Here is a 21,500-nt window from a genome sequence, read left to right as displayed (position 1 = left end):
AAATCATTAGTCCCTCTAGTCCAGTACTGCCTGCTCTCTGGCAAATGCTCTCCAAAGTTTCAGGCAGAGATTTCTCCCAGCTTTACTATGTGAGTGCCTTTAACCTCGGCACCCATGGGCACCCATGCACCCTTGGGGGGCCTTCCCTGGCACCCACACAGTCCTCCTGCCCACCAATGAAATTGGTCTTGAAATAAGCATCCTGTAGCCAGTATAATAGGTTGTGTTGTGTGCTTGGTTGCAGGGTGTGTTTGGTGCCAGTAACAGTTTGTAGGGGTGCCCAAAGGCCCGAAAGCTTAGTGACCCTTGCTTTAACTGGAGAGTTTTTGTTAACAGCAACTCTGAATTTGAGATATGAACTCAGAACTCACATTCCCATTAAAAAGGAATATAATACTCGTGTGTGTGTGTGAGAGAGAGAGAGAAAGAGAGAGAGAGAGAAAGAGAGAGAGAGACTGAGACTGAGAGACTGACCATCTACCTCTTGTTGAACATTAAGACCTGAACTGCTGCCATGATAGATCTAGCAGGTTCTCCACCTTCAAAGAGATGTGCAGAGTAGGAACATTTGTTCTTCCCGGGGAAGAAAGAGGGTCTCCTTCCAGCAGGATCACCTAGAGCAGGCATGTCCAAAGTCTGTTTTGGAGTCCTAATCCTGTCCGCCGGTTGGTTTAATCCGGATCCTGTGGCAGTTTATTTCCTGGGGTAAAATCCTAAAAAAACCACCACACTTTGAATCCCCAAAAAGCTCAACGACTTTAATCCTTAAAAAAAGCTCAAAAACTTTGGGGTAAAATCATAAAAAGCTCAACAACTTTAATCCTATAATCCTAAAAGAAGGTCAACAACTTTGGTTGACCCTCACGGCCCTTCACTTCATCACATCTGGCCCTCTTTGGAAAAAGTTTGGACACCACTGACTTAGAGGGAAGGTTGGGGAACCTGTGGCCATCCAGATGTTGTTGCACTCCAGCTCCCACCAGCTCCATCCCAGCAACATCTGGAGAGAGACAAGTTTCCTATCCCTGGCTTAGAGGCTTCGTAGCATTTTAAGATCAAAAACTGGCCGTGTTCAGTACGTGTTGAAGAAAGTAATTTCCTCTGGAGGGGTTTTTGAAGCTTATATGCCCAACAAGAAAAGCAATGACAAACCTAGACAGCATCTTAAAAAGCAGAGACATCACCTTGCCAACAAAGGTCCGTATAGTTAAAGCTCTAGTTTTCCCAGTCGTGATGTATGGAAGTGAGAGCTGGACCATAAAGAAGGCTGATCGCCAAAGAATGGATGCTTTTGAATTATGGTGCTGGAGGAGACTCTTGAGAGTCCCGTGGACTGCAAGAAGATCAAACCGATCCATTCTGAAGGAAATCAGCCCTGAGTGCTCACTGGAAGGACAGATCCTGAAGCTGACGCTCCAAGACTTTGGCCACCTCAGGAGAAGACTCCCTGGAGAAGACCCTGATGTTGGGAAAGATGGAGGGCACAAGGAGAAGGGGACGACAGAGGGCGAGATGGCTGGACAGTGTTCTCGAAGCTACCAGCATGAGTTTGACCAAACTGCGGGAGGCAGTGGAAGACAGGAGTGCCTGGCGTGCTCTGGTCCATGGGGTCATGAAGAGTTGGACACGACTAAACGACTAAACAACAACAACAACAACAAAAAAAAAGACCAGATCTGTAGAAGCAATTGTATAGTAAAGGGCAACTGAAGAGCTTATGCTGAAGAGGACTAATGGAGAGTTGTTGATCAGAAGCCCAGAGTTCATAAGCTTCCCTGGGTGCCAGTCTATTATGTTGAATAGAGATTCTTCAGGCAAAATGCCACACCAGCCTATGCCAGTTCCTTTTGTTTTGTATTACCTTTCTGTCTTGAGAAGAATTTCTGAATGTACCGTTCTCAGTTTAGATTGCCTAGTTAGCTTCAAGACTCTCTTTATTACTCTCCAGCATATTTATAATCCTCCAAAGACTAGGGGTGGGGAGAGCAGTGCAGGAGCAGAAGAGTCTCAGCATTTCATACGGAAGTTAATTTCTGATTTCCATATTAATAAAACATAGCTTTAACTTTTTATTTCTCCATAATCCTTGCAACAACAGGGAGAGAAGATTATACTGGATCTGTTGAGAAAGCAATTAGAAGGCTGCATGCAAGAACTTTAAAAGGGAGGGAAGAGACATGAAATTAAGCGACAGTTCTAAATGTTGGGTTCAACCGGCGCTGCCTGTGAGCCAGAATGAACAACTCCTTAGAGTGCAGGTGTTTGTCGCCGTGGTCATCAAAATAGGTTTCAAAAGGCCTCAAGCCATTATTCGGCCACTGCACTGGTTCCTCCATTGCTTTGATATATCTTTGGCGATCACTCTTGGCCGAGTAAGATTGTCTTCCATAAACACGGTTTTAACAGTGAGTCTGTAAGTGACTGTGGAGGCCAATTCTGGACCCACACGTCCTTCCACAGTGGGGACATTGGTTTCCGGGTGGGAGTTGATCACGGTGTGGATTTGCCAAGCGTGCCTTCCTCAAGCACGTTTCTCCCTTGCGTTCTGAGTTCGAGTGTCTTCAAAGCCCATGACACCTTTGGTAAAGGCTGTTCTCCAACTGGAGCGCTCATAGGCCAGTGTTTCCCAGTGTTTATAGCGTATATATATATATATATATATATATATATATATATATATATATATATATATACACACACTATTTTAATGCCATCATGATCAGACCTCTGTTGTAGGACAAAGAGAAGCCCATCCTAGTCCTTAATGGAGAAATCCAGAGTATGCTATACAGTGGTGCCTCGCAAGACGAAATTAATTCGTTCTGCAAATTTTTTCTTCTTGCGAGTTTTTCGTCTTGCGAAACATGGTTTCCCATAGGAATGTCTTCCCCTCTGTGCCCTCTTTTGAAGCAAGGGGCGGCAACGGGGAGAAGATCGCTTCTCCCCGTTGCCGCCCCTTGGTTCAAAAGGGGTCTGGGGAGAGATTGCGGGGCTGGCAACGGGGAGAAGCGATCTTCTCCCCGCTGCCCCTTGCTTCAAAAGAGGTCCAGGGACAGCGGGGAAGACGCGCTGCGCTTCCCCACTATCCCCAGAGCTTGCGGGGCAAGCTTCGTTTTGCGAAGCAAGCCCATAGGGAAATGCGTCTTGCGAAGCGGCTAAGAAAACGAAAAACTCCTTCGTCTAGCGAGTTTTTCGTCTTCTGAGGCGTTCGTCTTGCGGGGTACCACTGTACTGAGGACAGGGATGCTAATAATAATAATAATAATAATAATAATAATAATAATAATAATAATAATATATCTTATTTATACCCCACCATCTGGCTGGGTCTCCCCAGCCACCCTGGGCGGCTTCCAACAAAGTATTAAAATACAGTGGTCTGTTAAATATTAAAAACTTCCCTCAATAGGGCTGCCTTCAGATGTCTTCTAACTTGGCTTCTCTCAGTGAAGGAACCGCCAGAAGGCCCTCAGTGTCATTTTGCTTGTGCAAATAGGCCTGTATATCAAGGGTCCTCTGTTGTGGTTTGTGTGTCTTCAGGTTGCGTTCTGTCTTCTGTGGGTTGGAAGACTCAGGCCAAACAGTTGAGTTGGTTGGCCAAAGTTCCCATTTAATTTAATAGGTGGGTTTTGACTTCTGACCATTTAATCGTTCATGACTCTGTGAATAAATGCAGCTTAAAAGGAAATTCAGAAGCTGAAGAAATGGTTTTTTAAAACCCTCTAATTGCAGAAGTATGATTCACTATAATTTCTACTGTCCTCAGACATGTGCCTTGATGAAGATTTATGTAAAAATGACGCAGCCAGCATGTCGCCATAATTATTCCTTTATACCTCGCGGATTTACTGTTGCCTGTTTCTGAGAGAAACTGTATTATGGATTGCCAAATCATTCTGCTTGTAATTCTTCTTAAAGTGGCGTTTGTGCCCAAGTGGGCTGCTTTAGGCTGGAATCTTGGGCCATGTTAATATGAATTATTGTCGTGTTGGTTTTTTGTTTTATAAAATCAATATTACAAAAGGAACAATGAAAAGCAACCTATTTTTTAACCAGTAAATTCTTCTGTGGACTCCTTTTGAAGGAATGGGAATTGAAAAGGTGTTTTGTGTATTTCACCGGGGAGTTTCTGCTGCATTCCTATTTTTTTTGTAACATTGCATTTGTGGAACTTGGCAGCTATCCAGATTTTTGATGGTGCCATACAGTTGCATTTACCATACATTGCAAGGTCTGTGCTTCTATCCATGAATATCCTAAGTCAACCAGGTTCTGTACCAGTAAGAGATGCTTAACACGTATTTCCATTTCACAAGAGCTGCTCAAGGCTGCTAACATCCATAATAAAAGCAATGAAATCATTAAAGGGTTTAAAAGCACGAGTGAACTGCAGGCTGGGAAACAAACTAGTCAGTGGGAATCCAGGCAGAATAACTTCAGGTGACAGGTAGGCTGAACTACAGTAAAGAGAAGTCAGAGATATTTTGGGGCAGGATGTGTCATCCTCATAAACTGGTTTCCTTTGCTTTCCCCTCACTTTATTTGTACTTTCGAAAACCACCTCCGGAATCCTTCAGGCAAAGACCCTACCTAATGTTGTCATCTAGTTAAAAATCGAGCCTTTATCTGGTTAAATTCATATAAAGTTCGAGATTTTAAGGCCGATTTTTTATTTCTGACCTAAGCTTCAGTGTTTCCATCCATCCACCCACCCTCCAACTTTTACATGCAGCGACAGATTTTAACTTTTTGCTCAGCTTAGAGTGATTTAAAATCAGCTGCAGTAGGGCATAATTTCAGTGTGTACCAAGGTGTTTGCTAATTCTTAAATGTCTGTTCTCTTTCTATATTTTGAGTGAGTGGAGTTGAGCAAATTGGCAAATGGTCCCATTTCATCTCGGTTTAAAGCATGGGCAGGCAAACTAAGGCCTGGGGCCTGGATCTGGCCCAATTGCCTTCTAAATCCGGCCCACGGACAGTCCGGGAATCAGCATATTTTTACATGTGTAGAATGTGTCCTTTTATTTAAAATGCATCTCTGGGTTATGTGTGGGGTATAGGAATTCATTCATCCCCCCCCAAAAAAAAATACAGTCTGGCCCCCCACAAGGTCTGCGGGACAGTGGACCGGCCCCTTGCTGAAAAAGTTTGCTGACCCCTGGAAAGGAATAACCTACAAAATGCCTACAGGATTGCTCTCCTGTACTATTTCAGATATGTGGTTTATATACTTATGAATGTATTTGCTGTGTAGATTTCTGAGCATATGATTTATGTATATGTGAGACCTTAGAATTCCTGTAACAATTCCTTTGTGGCTAAATTTTTGTTTTAATTAAAACTTTAAAATGAACAAATTCAAAATTAACAGTCATCTACGTATGTTGGTATTTTAATACTTGTGACTTCTGTTATTTTGAGCAACGGCTTCCTACTATTCCAGCCCATGATATTAGACTTTACTTTTACTGGATTCTTCTGCAGACACAGCGGTGCAGCTTTGCCAGTCGAGATACTGTAAATTCCCCAGTTCCCCGAAGCATCATTTTGATTCTGGCCCAGGGACCCAGGAGAGAAGCATTAAGCCTTTTTAACACTCTAAAACTGGTTTTGCTAATATTCCATGCACGCTCCATCTGCCTTTGCCTTTGTCGAAAGCTAATGGATTTGAGAGCAATTTGCTCTGCTGGTATTAGTCCAGAACCATCCAAAATGACATAGGGACCGTCTGAAGTTAATTAGGGTGCAGAAATTAAGCACCAACAGGTGAAAGGTGAGGTGGTCTTTTAAACCTTCCTCTGTGACGATATGACCACCCTGCTCTTGATGCACAGAGATGTTGTTTTATAACTGCAGAATTTGCCCACAGTTGTTTTGAGGAATATGCATGCTTCCCCTGCCAGATTGACAACAATTTGTGACTTCAGGGAGTGTGAGCTGGCTCCCCCAGCCTGCCGTATGGCATGCTGCAGTGCTAAATAGCAGTTGCCTGACATTTTCAGCGGAACAGGCTGTTATATTGCAATTGAGTTTCTTCTGAAGAAGAGGCATTGCAGACTACCAATGTGTTGTCTATACTTCACTTGTGGCGAGGACGGGGTCTGAATTCCAGGGCTCTACATTTTGACAGGCCTAGCTTCTGTTCTTTCCCTTTCCCGTGCTGGAGGGTTGCTCTGAACCAGGATGGAATTAGACACAAGAGCAGTCAGAGCAGGGAACCCACTCGCAGTATGAACCCACCTTTTGCAGAATGTGTTAGCACATCCCAAGCAGTCGAGTGCTGTACCCGCAGGTTACTTCCTTGCCAACAAAGGTCCATATACTTAATGCTCTGGTTTTCCCAGTCGTGATGTATGGAAGCGAGAGCTGGACCATAAAGAAGGCTGATCACCAAAGAATTGATGCTTTTGAATTCTGGTGCTGGAGGAGACTCTTGAGAGCCCCATGAACTGCAAGAAGATCAAACCTATCCATTCTGAAGGAAATCAGCCCTGAGTGCTCACTGGAAGGACAGATCCTGAAGCTGAGGCTCCAAGACTTTGGCCACCTCATGAGAAGAGTAGACTCCCTAGAAAAGACCCTGACGTTGGGAAAGATGGAGGGCACAAGGAGAAGGGGACGACAGAGGACGAGATGGTTGGACAGTGTTCTCGAAGCTACAAACATGAGTTTGAGCAAACAGCGGAAGGCAGTGGAAGACAGGAGTGCATGGCGTGCTCTGGTCCATGGGGTCACGAAGAGTTGGACACAACTAAACGACTAAACAACAACAAGGAGATGTTGGTCCTCAGACTTGCCCAATCTACTCTGCTTCAGGAGGCCTGTGCTCACACACAATCCTTGATTCCCTCCTAAGGCTAAACTCGAACCAGATTTTGCTGCTGTATTGGCCCGAATATAAGCCACCCCCCCCCAATTCCTATGGTGAAAAGTTAAAGTGCAGCTTATATTTCTGACCCTATGCCACCAGCAGCCCGCCTGCCGCTCCCAAGCTTCCCCTGAGCTGTTGGGGGGAAGGGGGTGAGGCCGGCAGCTCCCCCCAGGAGGTGGCGCAGCTCCCCCCAGAGAGCAGCCCGGGAACGCGGGGCAATGGCGCAGCCCGCCCGCCACTCCTAAGCCTCCACTACGCCGGCTGAGAAGGGGAAAGGCTGACAGAAAGCAGTGTGGGGCAACGGCTTCCGTCCCGTCTGCAGCTCCCAAGCCTCCCCCAAACCGTCAAATGAATAACTATGAATAATCATAGTTTAGAGGTCCCGGGCCCTAAGGATGTCAGACTATCCTCCACCAGGGCCAGGGCCTTTTCAGTGATGGCTCCGACCTGGTGGAATGCTCTGTCCCAGGAGACCAGGGCCCTGCAGGATTTAACCTCCTTCCGCATGGCCAGACCTAATCCACCTGGCTTTCAATTTGAACTTAGCCTGATCTTTTATTCCCCTTCCTCCCTCCCTCCGCTTTTTATGAAGATTACCCGCTCTGGGATCCCACAGCTAATTCTCCTCTGGTCTCCTTGCTGGCCCAAACAGGACTAATTTAGCCAGCTAGCTCTGGTGATCATCTAATGTTTATTGGATGGATTTCCCCCCTAAAATGATTTTTTATTTTATTGTTATTCACGTTTTATCCTGTATTTTATACTGTTTTTTGTAGCATCAATTAAGTGTTTTAAATTGGTTGTTAGCCTCCCTGAGCCCGATTTTCTGAACCAGGAAGGGCGGGGTATAAATAAAAATTTATTTATTATTATTTGCGGTGCGGCTTATATTTGGGCCAATATGGTATTTGTGGTTAGAAGAGAAGGCAGTTAGTGCTAACCAGGTTCATGTTGGTGTGCTTGCTCTAGGGAAACTGCTCTGAAGATGTCTTGCATCTCCAATTGCTTTCATGGTTGGCAGGGCACCACTGTCACAACTGCACTGGAGTACAGGTAGTAAAGTAGACCCCTGACTGTACTGGCATAGTTTCCACCGACAGAGAAAATGAAACAAAAAAAGGGAGGGAAATGGTGTGGATCAAAGCTGTGCAGGTCATCAACGTACAATCTCAGCAGTGCTGTCTGATGGTCCGTTTCCTTGCAGTCTCTGACTGATGGGAGTTCTTGGGCTGATTAGAATCAAAATGGGTTCAGGGGAGAAAAAGGAAGACTTAATGCGCTCATTATCTGCCTAGGCTTCAGAAACAGCTGCATTCTTTGCCTCTCCCTTTACACTTCCTTCAAAAGGATGGAGTCTTTTGCACACTTCTAATCCTTTCATGTTGAGCGAATCAACACAGATTTAACAGGTAGATGAAAGAGATAAACAAATATTATTTATAGCAGCCTTAAATTCCAGCTTGAAAGAGAGCTCCGTCTTCAAAGGTTGACTCAATTAATGGGCAATCTTTCTGGATTCTGAGGTCTTGCCATTCACAGGGCTGTAGGGAAGCCAGTTCTGTGTGCACGCATACAGACAGAGTTTTCAATGTCTATAGAGGATAAAATCATAGAATTGTAAAGTTGGACCCCAAGGGTCATCTAGTCCAACCCCCTGCAATGTAGGAATCTCAGCTAAAGCACCCATGACTGATGGCCACCCAACCTCTGCTTAAAAACCTCCAAGGAAGGAAAATCCACCACCTCCTGAGGGAGACCATCCCACTGTTGAATGGCTCATAATAATAATAATAATAATAATAATAATAATAATAATAATAATAATTTATTTATTTATACCCCAGCTCAGGGCATCTAACACTAGTAAAATTACAATAAAAACATAGGGGTGGGGGAGCCAATTCTGCATATTCCATTTCTGCATACAGTGGTTCCTCGCAAGACGAAAAGAATCCGTTCCGCGATTCTCTTCGTCTAGCTTTTTTTTGTCTTGCGAAGCAAGCCCATTGACAGCTTAGCGGATTAGCGCTACAGCGGTCTAGCGGCTTCTAGCAATCAGTTGTTAAGCGGCTTATCAGCGGAACAGCTGTTAAGCAGCTTAGCGGAAAAGGGGGGGGAGCGAAAAAAACCTGCGGGGACTCGCAAGATTTTTTCGTCTTGCGAAGCAACCCATAGGGAAATTCGTTTTGCGAAGCGCCTCCAAAACGGAAAACCCTTTCATCTAGCAGGTTTTCCGTCTTGCGAGGCGTTCGTCTTGCGGGGCACCACTGTATTCCATAAGCTTTTGTATACATTCTTCTTTTGCTGGGAGTTCTTCTTTCCATTTCATAACACTGTCTACTCTGGCTGGCAGCAGTTCCCCACGGTCTTAGGCTGAGAGAGGCTTTTCACATCAGCTGCTTACCTACTCTTTTTATTAAAATAAATAAATGCTGGAGCCGATGAGGTCTGAACGTGAGCAAGGCACGTTCTCCCTCTCTAGCTTCACATCATTGTGCTGAGGAGTAGATTGTGTAGATTTGTGTTGCACCTGAACAAGTGACCCAGGTTCAAGCATCTGAGCTCACGGAGTTGTCTGCTGCCCTGTGCCATGGGTCGGTCAGTTTCCTTTCTGACATAGATCTCGAAACAATAATGGGTGAACGGCCCCTGAGAACCGAAAAGCAAGACAAATGCAGGGGAAGAAGAATTGATTTCATGTCAGCATGGCTGGCTTTTCGCTTACCTATTTTTACCAAAGTAATTACACCCGATTCGCTACGTGCGATAGCATCTCTGGGTACCGTCTCCACTTTTGCTTTGCTCCACATGTTGCAGTTGCTTGCATGTGACCCAGCCAGTTGTAAAGGGCCTGTCTGTGTATCTCCTGCGTCTTTCATTTGAAGCACACTAGCAAGCGCTAGCTGGACGCCAGAGATTGGTCAGCAGCAGCTCACCCTGCTGTAACGTGGTAGAGGGGGTTATTACCGTATTTTTTGCTCTATAGGATGCACCGGACCATAGGAGGGAGGAAACGGGGGGGATTCTCCCCCTCTCTGCTCAGTGCCCCTTCAGCGAAGCGGCAGGAGAAACGGAGCCCCTTCCATTTCTCCTCCTGCTTCGCTGAAGGGGCGGTGCGCAGAGAGGGAAAACTGTGCAGCACCTCTCCAGTGAAGCGAAGCCTGGAGAGCAAGAGGGATCAGTGTGCACCGACCCCCCTCACTCTCCAGGCTTCAGGCGGCTATCCGCAAGCCTTCGGAGCACAGCGGGAACTCCTGCTGCGCTCCAAAGATTTGCAGATAGCTGCCTGAAGCCCCCGGAGCGCAGTGGGAATTTGCGCTGCGCTTCGGAGGCTTCAGGCGGCTATCCGTAAGCCTTCGGAGCGCAGTGGGAACTCCTGCTGCGCTCCGAAGGCTTGCGAATAGCTGCCTGAAGCCCACGGAGTTCCCACTGCGCTCCAGGGGCTTCAGTTGGCTTCAGCGAAAGCAACACGAAGCCTCTGGAGCGTGGGGGGAGCTCTCCCTCTGCACTTTGGAGGATTCGCGTTGCTATCGCTGAAGCCAAGGAGCCTGCATTAGCTCCATAGGACGCACACACATTTCCCCTTAATTTTTGGAGGGGAAAAGTGTGTCCTATAGAGCGAAAAATACGGTATTTAACTTATTGCTTGCCTTTTGCCCTAAGATGCAGGGGTGGTTTACAACAATTTAAACCACCCAGTTCAACACAGTTTAAATCAGAGGTTGGCAAATTAAGGCCTGCGGGCCGGATGTGGCCCGCTGGGCTCGTTAATCCGGCCCACGAACCTTGCAGACCCTGCCGCCCGCTAGGTCAGTCCCCGTGCTAAACCGGCACAGAGCCAGACTTCTGTGGCATGGCTTCTGATTGGCTGCTGAAGAGAAGGTAGCTGCGGCGAGAGTAGCGGTGGTGGGTGTTCCTTTCAGGAGGGGGCTGCTTTGGGGAGAGGGTGGGTCTGGCCCCCTGCAAGGTCTGAGGGACAGTGGACCGTCGCCCTCCTGAAAAATTTGCTGACCCCTGGTTTAAATCAACCAACAATCACCAAAATAGGATGCGTGTTAAAAAGACCCAATTCCCACATTGTTTGAAGCGGACCTCCATTGTTTGCTGGAGGCCCTCACTTGCAGAGTACAGTGGGTATATAAGAGGTGAGACGATCTTCCATGGTCCCAAGCACTCTAGGGCTTTGGCCGTTCCAGCCGCAGCTCTCCTGTGGATTCGGCTTGCGGCAGTTTCAGCTGTTCCACTTCTTCCCGGGCAGTTTCCACCCAGCCATATCAAGGGTGGCAAACCAGGTCCTAAGGCCCTGCGCGACTGAGCTTCACTTTCACTGGGACGTTGCGGTGGCGTCAGGGAAGGAGCCCTCGCAGGAAAAGCTCTCGCGCCACTGCGGTAACATCTAAAGGGCACTTTTGTTACGAAACGCTTCGAGGCAAGGAAGATGGATGTGATGTGTAGTAAAAAGACAGCAGCGAATTAGTCATCGCGGCAGTGCATTTGCCTTTCCTTTTTTAAAAAAAGAAGCAGCCAAAAGAACCGCCCCCTAAATCCACAGTCAAGAGCCTTCGCATGAGAAGCCAAGTGCGCATTTCTTCCTTTGACTTGACTGTGTCCTCATTAGAATTCTGTGTGCCGTTGCTGGTTCTATAAATAACGCTCAAAAGAGACGTTTGATTGCCAGAATCCTGTGCACCCCACAGCCTCCTCAGTGGCATGGGCTTTACATACTATTAGCGAATCATTGGCGTCTCCGGCATTAACTGCAACCATTTTTAATTAACCTGATTTAGTAGCAGAATTGCAACGCTGATGAAAATGAGAGGTTGGAACAAATAGTTATTTATTCCAGCACGGTGGTAATGACTGTTGAAATAGATGATTCTAATTAACTTCGAGGAGGAGGCTTCATAAATTTATAAAGGGGAGGCAAAAATCCCAGACACATCCCATAGCTACTCAAGGTGCCCATGGAGTTGGGTAGAAGAGGGGTCACATCCTGCAAGCACTTCTGTGGGGCGGGTGATTGCTTTCCTAGTGGTCCAGTGGCTGAATTTTAATAGGACTTGGGGTTTGTCTACTCACCTGAAAAGTGCTTTGGTTATTGGGGAAGAAGAACTGGTGGCGGACTGGGCAGAAGACTTTGAAGAGCATCATCTGTCCCCCTACAATATGCCCCTTTTGCTGCTTCCACATTTCAGGGGAGCAGAACCAGGAGCCACACTAGTTCAGCACAGGGACTGAAAACATCTGGCTCAGCAAACTTTTTCAGCAGGGGGCTGAGAAGGCAATTGGGCCGGATCCGCCCCCCTGGCCTTATTAGTTTGCCTATCCATGATTCTAGGGACGCGGGTGGCGCTGTGGGTAAAACCTCAGCGCCTAGGACTTGCCGATCGCATGGTCGGCGGTTCGAATCCCCATGGCGGGGTGAGCTCCCGTCGTTCGGTCCCAGCTCCTGCCCACCTAGCAGTTCGAAAGCACCCCCAAGTGCAAGTAGATAAATAGGTACCGCTTTATAGCGGGAAGGTAAACGGCGTTTCCGTGTGCTGCTCTGGTGCCGGTTCGACAGAGCAGCTTCGTCACGCTGGCCACGTGACCCGGAAGTGTCTGCAGACAGCGCTGGCTCCCGGCCTCTAGAGTGAGATGAGCGCACAACCCTAGAGTCTGTCAAGACTGGCCCGTACGGGCAGGGGTACCTTTACCTTTACCTTTTATCCATGATTCTGGCAATGGGGGCTGGTGATGAGGGGCTGTTCTGGTAGCAGGAAGAGTTCCTTGTAACTGCTTCTTCTCTCTGCCCCCCCCCCCCAGGCTCCAACATCCTTTGCCTCTGAGGGCTTTAGCAGCAGTCCTCCTCCTCATCATCATTTATTATTTGTACCCCGCCCATCTGCCTGGGTTTCCCCAGCCACTCTGGGCGGCTCCCAACAAAGATTAAAAATACATCAGTGGTTGGGGTATGTAGTAAACTGGGGCAGGGACCCTGAAGAACACCCCCCCCCCCGCATGGTTGAATACTATCAGCAGCACCTGGTTTTCTGGATTCCTTCGGGCCAAAACAAATTATATGTAAAATGTATTATTGTTGTTTTCCTGTATCTGGTGATGTTTTTTAAATCACAGTAAAGGTAAAGGGACCCCTGACTTTTTTGAGGGTGGGTGGGAATCGTGATGAGGACCATGGTGCGTGTATATGGGATATGGAGGGAAGAAATGGGATAGTTAATGCTTTCCCCCTCCGCTCAGTCCTAATGAAAATCTCCTTTTCGCAGCTGCTATTTCTCCCTAGGAGAAAACTCCACCAAACATTCTGATTTGGTTATCATGGACCACTTGTGAGAACTGTTAGGGTTGAAAAGATGTATACAGGTGTCAGGGGTTCAGGAGCAGAGGCACAGGGGAAAGAGGAAGCGGAGAGCGAAGGGGAACAATCCGAAGGCAGCGTAGGTGAGGATGACAGTGGGGCAAGACATTCCATGAGTCTGTCCAGTGATTCGGAAGATTCCCAGAAGGGGGCGCCTATAGCCAGAGTAAGGGGGGTCCCGGGGGGGGCGCACCAGAAGCAAGGGACCAGCGGTGACTCCCAAAGCAGCAGCTGGAGATCAGGACCAGCTTCCCCACCGGAGCGTAGCGGGGGGGAAGAGTCCCATGTGTCAGGACCGGCTTCCCCTCCAGGGGGAAGAGAAGATGAGTCAGGGCTGACCACGCCCCTATCGCTGAGTGAGGGAATAGAGGGGAAGTCAGATCCAGCTAGCCCCCCCAAAGGGGGAAGCAGTGACAGAAGCAGCGTAACAGTCAGGAGGAAGGTTGCCGGCTGGGCGCGCGCGCCAAGTTCAAATGCACAGGCACGCGGGACAGCCGGGAGCGCGGATTGGAAGCCAGGTCCTAAAGCACGCCGGAGGCAGGGGGAAGAATCCGGGGACTCTTCAGCATCAGAAGAGTCCAGAAAGGGCAACACCCCGGCGGGCAGACGGACCCAGAGGAGAAAGGAGCAAAGGAGGAGGTGGAGCAAGGCTAGGGTCTTGAACTGGTGTCTGGGGGGAGGAGATTCAGACGGAGCTTCAGCGGTCTAGGGTTGAGACGTAGAGCTGCGCGCCGCGGCTTTGGAATCGAAACTGAACCTTAATAAAGACTTTTGTATATAACAAGAACTGGCGTTGGTCCTCTGTGAGCTGGGACCTTGGGCAGCTCTGACAACAGGTGTCATAATTTATTTATTTTTTTAAATCCTCATTTTTTTGCACATGGAGTATTTTAGAAACCGGGGGCAATTGTCAGGTAAGGGGCTGTTTGTATGTCATTATGTTTACTTGCCTTTTGCGGAAAGTAAGGAGGTGGTGCAGAATCTGAGTCCCTGGCTAGTTCTCCTGCTGACCTGTCATCCTTTTATTGCTTTTAATCACTGCATTCTCTCTCTCTTTGCACAGATATTTGCTGTTTGACTTTCCCCCAGCTAAAGTACCTCATCTCTCTTCTCAGGTTATCCTGCTGGATATCCCACGGCTGCCCCCACCTACAACCCAAATATGTACCCGACCACCAGCCCAGGCTATGCCCCAGGTAAACCGAGTTTTCTATTTTCCAGTTAGCCACATTTGGCAGTATGTACTTCCTGGTTTGTAAGCCACACGTTGTGGCTCTTGTGTCTGTGTGTTTTTCATCAGATCTTTCATTCTCTCAGCACCATTAACAGACCTGCCATTCTCAACATGTCTTTTTTTACAAAATGTCAGGTGCTTTCTCAGTAAGAACTGCATGCACTATGTAGCTTAACCAAGTATACATGGCAATGCTGCCTGGTTTCTTTGATTGCTGGTTGTCTACACGGTGATACCTCAGGTTACAGATGCTTAAGGTTGCGCGTTTTCGGTGAACCTGGAAGTACCGGAACAGGTTACTTCTGGGTTTCGGCGCATGCGCAGAAGCACTAAATCTCACTTTGCGCATGCACAGAAGTGCCAAATTGTGACCTGCGCATGCACATGCGCAGACATGGTGCTGCAGGTTGCGAACGTGCCTCCCGCACGGATCACGTTCGCAACCTGAGCGTCCACTGTATTCTGAAAATGGGAAGCAGGAATGTACAAATGCAGTTGAAAAGTGCCATAATTTGGTGGTAGTTCAGTGTAGACTGCTAAATGGACCAATGGTTTGGGTCACTACAAGGCAGCTGCCTTAGTTCCATGATATAGCTTCCATTGAAGCAGGATGTGGGAGGGTCTACCCCCCAAAAAAAGGAGTTTAAGAAAAGGTAAAGATTGGGAACCACCAATACTAAGCTTTAAATTACAGATGTCTTGCACATTCCATCATTCCTACAAGTGGCAAGACCTTACTGATAAGTCAAGTGAACTGAATTACTCAAAATGGATTCTGACTTGAAGCTATATATAGTAACAATATTTTTAAAAAACACTTCATTTGGCTCATGTGCATATGAGAACTTTCTAAAAGGTGAGCGCCTTTCCCCCTACAAAGGCTCGTTTTAAAAGGGAGGTTTTAACCTATATTTTCTTATATTTCTGTGCTGGCTGGAAAGAGATGCAAAGCAGGTTAAAGCAATTCATACAATATTGATCAAACAAACTTAATATGAGCCTGACTGTCAGGAAATCTTGTTCTAACCTTTTAGCCCAGGGGCCCAAAATGTGTGTGTCAGGAACTTTGCAGGCAGAATGAATGTTTGATAAAATTGCCTATATTTTAATAAAAGATGGGTAAAGAATCCTTCCACCTCTAGCAGCTCCCTTAATTAAAACCTAATAATGTATCTGTTCCTCTTTAGGTTTCTGTGAAGGGTTTTTTTGGGGGGGGGCTGGTATCTGCTTTGCGATTTCCATATAAGTGTACATTTAATTTCCACAGGGGCCAGTTACTCCTAGATCCATTTCTATTAATAATACAGCAGATGATAATGCAGGTCATCCATTATATCAGCTCCCACCCAGAAGAGATGTTTGCTAAACTCCAACCACAAAATTGGCTGCGATTGGCTTGAGGTTTCCTTCTCTCTCCATTGCATGTGCTCCCCCCTATTTGATACTGCATCAATAATAATAATATTATAGTAAATTTTTATTTATACCCCACCCTTCCCGTTTTAGGGCGGCTAACAGTAAATGTAAGACATTGATTAAAATGTGACTTAAAAACAGCATAAAACAGTATAAAATGCAACATAAAATGCAGCATCATATCAAAAATATTCTAAATTTTGGGCTCATTTTGGGGGGGGGGGGAACGACACACCCCAGTCAGTAGACATCAAATGATCACCAGGGCTAACTGGCCACGTTGGTCCTACTAGGGCCAGCAAGGACAGGGAAGAATTTAAATGTGGGGTCCCAGAAAGGGTTTCTTCATAGAAGAGGAAAGGGAATAGAGGATCAGTCTAATCAGGCCAGGCGGAATAGCTCTGTCTTACAGGCCCTGTGGAAGGAAATCAAGTCCTGCAGGGCCCTAGTCTCATGGGACAGAGCATTCCACCAGGTCGGAGCCATCACTGAAAAGGCCCTGGCCCTGGTGGAGGATAGTCTGACTTCCTTAGGGCCCGGGACCTTTAAGCTGTTATTACTCATGGACCTTAGAGTCCTCTGTGGGACATACCAGGAGAGGCGGTCCCATAAGTACAAGGGTCCTAGGCCGCATAGGGCTTTAAATCTGACCCTGTACTCCCCTGGGAGCCAGTGCAGCTGGAAAAGCACTGGGTGAATATGCTCCCATGGCAGAGACCCTGTGAGGAGCCTCGCTGCAGCATTCTGCACCCGCTGGAGTTTCTGGAACAGTTTCAAGGGCAGCCCCGCGTAGAGCGAATTACAGTGGTACCTAGCAAGACGAAATTAATTCGTTCTGCGAGTTTTTTCGTCTTGCGAATTTTTCGTCTTGCGAAGCACGGATTCCCATAGGAATGCATTGAAAATCAATTAATGCGTTCCTGTGGTCAAAAAAAGTTTAAAAATCACCAAAGTGTACAGTACTGTACATACATTTTCTAAGACTCTGGGGGACAACTCGAAGAAGGTTCCTCTTCCACTCTTTGCTTCTTGCTGAAGAACCTGTCCATGGTCTGCTGCTTCATCCGCCTTTTCAGCACCTCCCTGAAAGACGACATGACCCTCGTATCAAAAGTGTTCGCAAGGTCACGTGTCAGGTCCTTGTCAGGGTGGTGCCGCTGTGCAAAAGCCTGCACATCTTTCCACTTCTGGCAAATGTCCCTCATTTCTTTCTTCTCCTTCTTCCTCTCGCCAGCCTCTGCAGCAGCAGTCTTCTTGGGCCCCATGGCAGCACAGCTCCTACCTTCACAACTCCCCCCCCCAAAAATCAGTGCTTCACATCCAAAAAATTCAAAATCACCAAACCTCCTAGAAAACACCCCAACCCAAAATCCAAAAGCCCCCAAAAAAGTTTTAAAAGTTTAACTTACCAAATGGCTGCAAAAGAAGTTTTGGAAAAGCTTCAAAAATCACCAAAGTCTTCAAAAACCTCAAAAAAGGCTACCACACCGCGTGCTATGTGTTGCTCCTCGAAGTCAAGTCGCAACTGCACCTCTTCAAGCAATGCACCCTGGGTATTAACGGTTTTAAGAAAAAGGAAACAAACTTGCAAGACGTTTTGGTCTTGCGAAGCAAGCCCATAGGGAAATTTGTCTTGCGAAGCAACTCAAAAAACGAAAAACTCTTTCGTCTTGCGAGTTTTTCGTCTTACGAGGCATTCGTCTTGCGAGGTACCACTGTACAGTAGTCAAGCCTGGAGATGACTATCGCATGGATCACTGTGGCCAGGTCGGGGCGGGAAAGGTAAGGGACCAAATGATCCCAACTGATGATGGTTTTGAAGGGACGCGGGTGGCGCTGTGGGTTAAACCACAGAGCCTAGGACTTGCCAATCAGAAGGTCGGCAGTTCGAATCCTCATGACGGGGTGAGCTCCCGTTGCTCGGTCCCTGCTCCTGCCAACCTAGCAGTTCGAAAGCACTTCAAAGTGCAAGTAGATAAATAGGTACCACTCTGGCGGGAAGGTAACTGGTGTTTCTGTGTGCTACTCTGGTTCACCAGAAGCGGCTTAGTCATGCTGGCCACATGACCTGAAAGCTGTACACCAGCTCCCTCGGCCAGTAAAGCGAGATAAGCGCCGCAACCCCAGAGTCGGTCACGACTCGACCTAATGGTCAAGGGTCCCTTTAGCTTTACTTTTAATGGCACTGAGACCTTTGGCTTGCTGCTGCCCTTCCTCAGGTAACGCCACCATAGTAAGAGCAGGAGACCAGCACAAGCCAAGTAGTCTCCATAGTGCTTACAGGAGCATCTTCCAGGTTCGTTGGCTTCCTGCATTTCTGATACAGTCTTCAGTCTGCAAACCATGCTGGTATTTTATTCCCCTACCAGTGTTGTAAGATTTTTCTTTTATTTTGAGACAGGCACTTGGGGCCAGGATTAAGCTTTTAATTGGGGGTGAGGATTTGTGACATGTTAGGCTTAGCGTGATGTTTATATATTTGTATTGCACCCGAAGCCCTAAGGAAGGAATATACCCAAAGTTGAAATAAATTGGCTCATTTGAACTTTTGTCAACTCGTTCCTTAGGGCTTGGGGAGGAACATGCTTGTCTAGAGTTAACTCATTAAAAATACCTTTGCTTAGTCCTGGTTTGACTCCCCAGTGAGCAGTTCCATCTGTAATGGATGTGGAGCTTCCACAATTGAGTGCGATTTACCTGAAATCGGTGGTTTACTAGAATCTCAAAGGCCCCTTGATACTTCTTTAGAGGCATTCGTTAACTTTATTTATTAATTGGTTGTGTTTATATCCCACTTTTTCTCCAAGGAGCTCAAGGTGCCATACATGGTCCTGCCCCCTCATTTAATCCCCTCAACAACCCTGTTAGGTAGGATAGGCTGAGAGGCAGCGACTGGCCTGAGGTCATCCAGCTAGCTTCATGGCCAAGTGGCAATTTGAACCCTGGTCTCCCAGCTCCAAATCTGACACTCCAACCCAGCGGTTCTCAAGCTGCAGGTCCCCAGATGTTGTTGGACTACAAATCCCATCATCCCTAACTAGCAAGGCCAGAGCTCAGGGATGATGGGAGTTGTAGTCCAACAACATCTGGGGACCCACAGGTTGAGAACCACTGTTCTAACCACTACACTACACTGACACTGATTTTACTGAATATATATATATATATATATATATATATATATATATATATATATATATATATATATCTGTTCTGTAACACAATATCTCTGGGAAGCACCTGAGCCTCTAGACCAGGGTGGGAAACCTGTGGCTCTCCTGATGTTGAAGTATGGTTCCTTGATGCCATACCATCCTAGCTGGGGCCGATGGGAGTGTGTGATTGTGTTTGTCTGTTCCACCAGTATTTCTTGCTAAAACTGGGCTGCCAGTTGTCTTGTGGCTATTTGTCTCCACCTTTCAACTACTGTGATGTCCTGGAATGTTACTTCTTATGGCTAAGAGGAAATTATGAGAAACGAGGGCAGTGGAAGAGCAATTTGTCTGGAAAAAACCTTCACTTGGGATTTAGGGGGATGGCATTGCAGGTTTTGGACAGACAAAGGAGCTTTGAATATGGGGGAACTATGGTGAGGTGGGGGGAAATGATATTTGAGTGTGGGTGGCTGAATTTCATATATTGATTTTTTAACTAGCCAGCCAAATCTTTGACTGCAGGTCTCTAGTGGTGTATATCTATATTCCATTCTCCTTGCTGTGTATAAACAAAGGCCTTACAGAGGACTATTTAAAGAAAGCCATGCATGAAATAACTTCTTCCCCAACTGTTCTACATTTCAGACTTTTTGCTCTATTGGATTTCAGCTAAGTAGTATTTTATCGGTGTCTTGAGCTTGCTCAGTTTTGGCAAGCGAGTCACTTGAAGGTCAGGCAGGTCTTTATTTCCTTGAAGGAGCCGTTGTGATGTTGAGATGCTCAACGCCTTTGCAAGAGATCCAGCTGCCATTTTGCCAGACTGGCCCCTGTGTTATATCCTGCATTGGGAATACTGGGATTGGAGAACTCACTCCAGAGACTGTGTGGCTATCAGGGAGAAGTTGAGAATGGATGAGTGGAGGTATCGAAAATGAGTTGGTGGGCTAGGCATAGCAGTGAATCAGGATTTGGGGGGCGGGGATGGAAGCAAAAGAGAAGGACTTGAATGGGAGATGTTACGAGGCAATGATGTTTGTGGCTTCAAGTAGTCTTCCCCCCCACCCTGACAGCCTCCAATTCCCACCAGCCCCAGCCAGCAAGGTCAGCACTCAGGGAAGATGGGAGTTGTAATCCATAAGAACCTGGAGCAGGGCACCACGTTGAAGAAGGTTGACCAAGAGCAGGGATGGGTAACCTGCGGCCCACCAAGTGTTTATTTATTTGTTAAATTTATACATCGCCCTTCATCCAAAGATCTCTGGGCGGTTCACGAAATAAAATACGAAATAAAAATGTTGTTGGACTACAACTCCCATCATCCCTAGCCACTCCGATAGGAGCTGGAATCTGACAGCATCCGGAGGGCCACAGGTCCCATCATCCCTGGCTAAGGGGACAAAGGGGTTGGCCAGAGAGGAGGGAATAATTTTGCCACTGTGGTGAGCCCTGCAAAGTGAGGATGAAGATGTTACCTTCTCGCCTGAAGTTACTGTAAAGGCCAGTGAGAGTGAGGGTATTCTTTCTTGTAGGGAGTGTCTTCGCACTTAGCTTTGTGGCAAATTTCAGGGGCACCGTGGTGGGGGGAGGCTCTTGCTGGGGAGCCTCACTCTGCCAGGAACCTGCTTCAGAGCAAGATCTGTTAATGCGGCCCGTTCTATCAAAAGAGGCTATTTTCTCCTGCATGTCTGAATGTGCAGTCATGCTAGCAGTGGACTGCTGGAAAGTGCTAGGAATTCAGACAATGAAATTCAGCCACTTTCTGCTACGCTATACTCTGGCTGCATTTCCTATACTCTTAATGTTTCCCTTCCCTGCTTGATGCGAACTACTAAAGGTAAAGGGGCTCCTGACCATTAGGGAGCCGGCGTACAGCTTCCAGGTCATGTGGCCGGCATGACTAAGCCGCTTCTGGTGAACCAGAGCAGCGCACGGAAACACTGTTTACCGTCCCGTCGAAGCAGTACCTATTTATCTACTTGCCCTGGCGTGCTTTTGAACTGCTAGGTTGGCAGGAGCAGGGACCGAGCAACGGGAGCTCACCCCGTCACGGGGATTCAAACCACCAACCTTCTGATTGGCAAGTCCTAGGCTCTGTGGTTTAACCCACAGCGCCACCCGCGTCCCTTGCAATGCGAACTACTACCTTCCCCTAAAAGAAGCACCTTCTCTGGACCTTCTCCAGGTACCCCCCACCTTCTGAAATCAGGTGGTCAGGGATAGGGCCTTCTCTCTGGTGGCCCCTCCCCATTTGTGAAATACCCTCCTTGGAGAGCCTATGAGACTCACTTTAATGACAGAGTGCCAGGTTGAAACATTTTTTATAAAAAATGTGCTGAGCATTAGATGGATTATTTGTTTTATTACTACTCATCTGCTCAGTTTTAAGGTAGGTGGGTCAGAATTTTATTTTTGATGTTTCATCCATTTTTATTCTTTGCAAGCCATGCAAAAAACTCCCCACAAAGC

General features: G+C 47.1%; 1 protein-coding gene across 5 annotated transcripts in view; it reads left to right on the top strand.

Moving 5' to 3' along the window:
• The window catches only part of FAM168A (family with sequence similarity 168 member A), a 170,518-nt gene that overhangs the window by 126,177 nt on the left and 22,841 nt on the right, over positions 1–21,500 (top strand). For all 5 annotated transcript variants that reach the window (XM_081910140.1, XM_081910137.1, XM_081910141.1 and 2 more), the window contains exon 4: positions 14,345–14,425. In XM_081910140.1, the coding sequence (XP_081766266.1) occupies positions 14,345–14,425 (81 nt within the window). The remainder of the gene's footprint in view (positions 1–14,344; positions 14,426–21,500) is intronic.

The sequence above is a fragment of the Podarcis melisellensis genome, assembly GCF_964234715.1.
Source record: "Podarcis melisellensis genome assembly, chromosome: 4".
NCBI classification, from domain to species: Eukaryota; Metazoa; Chordata; class Lepidosauria; order Squamata; family Lacertidae; genus Podarcis; species Podarcis melisellensis.
The sequence above is the reverse complement of the archived record's forward strand: the minus strand, read 5'-3'. Positions and strand labels throughout refer to the sequence as shown.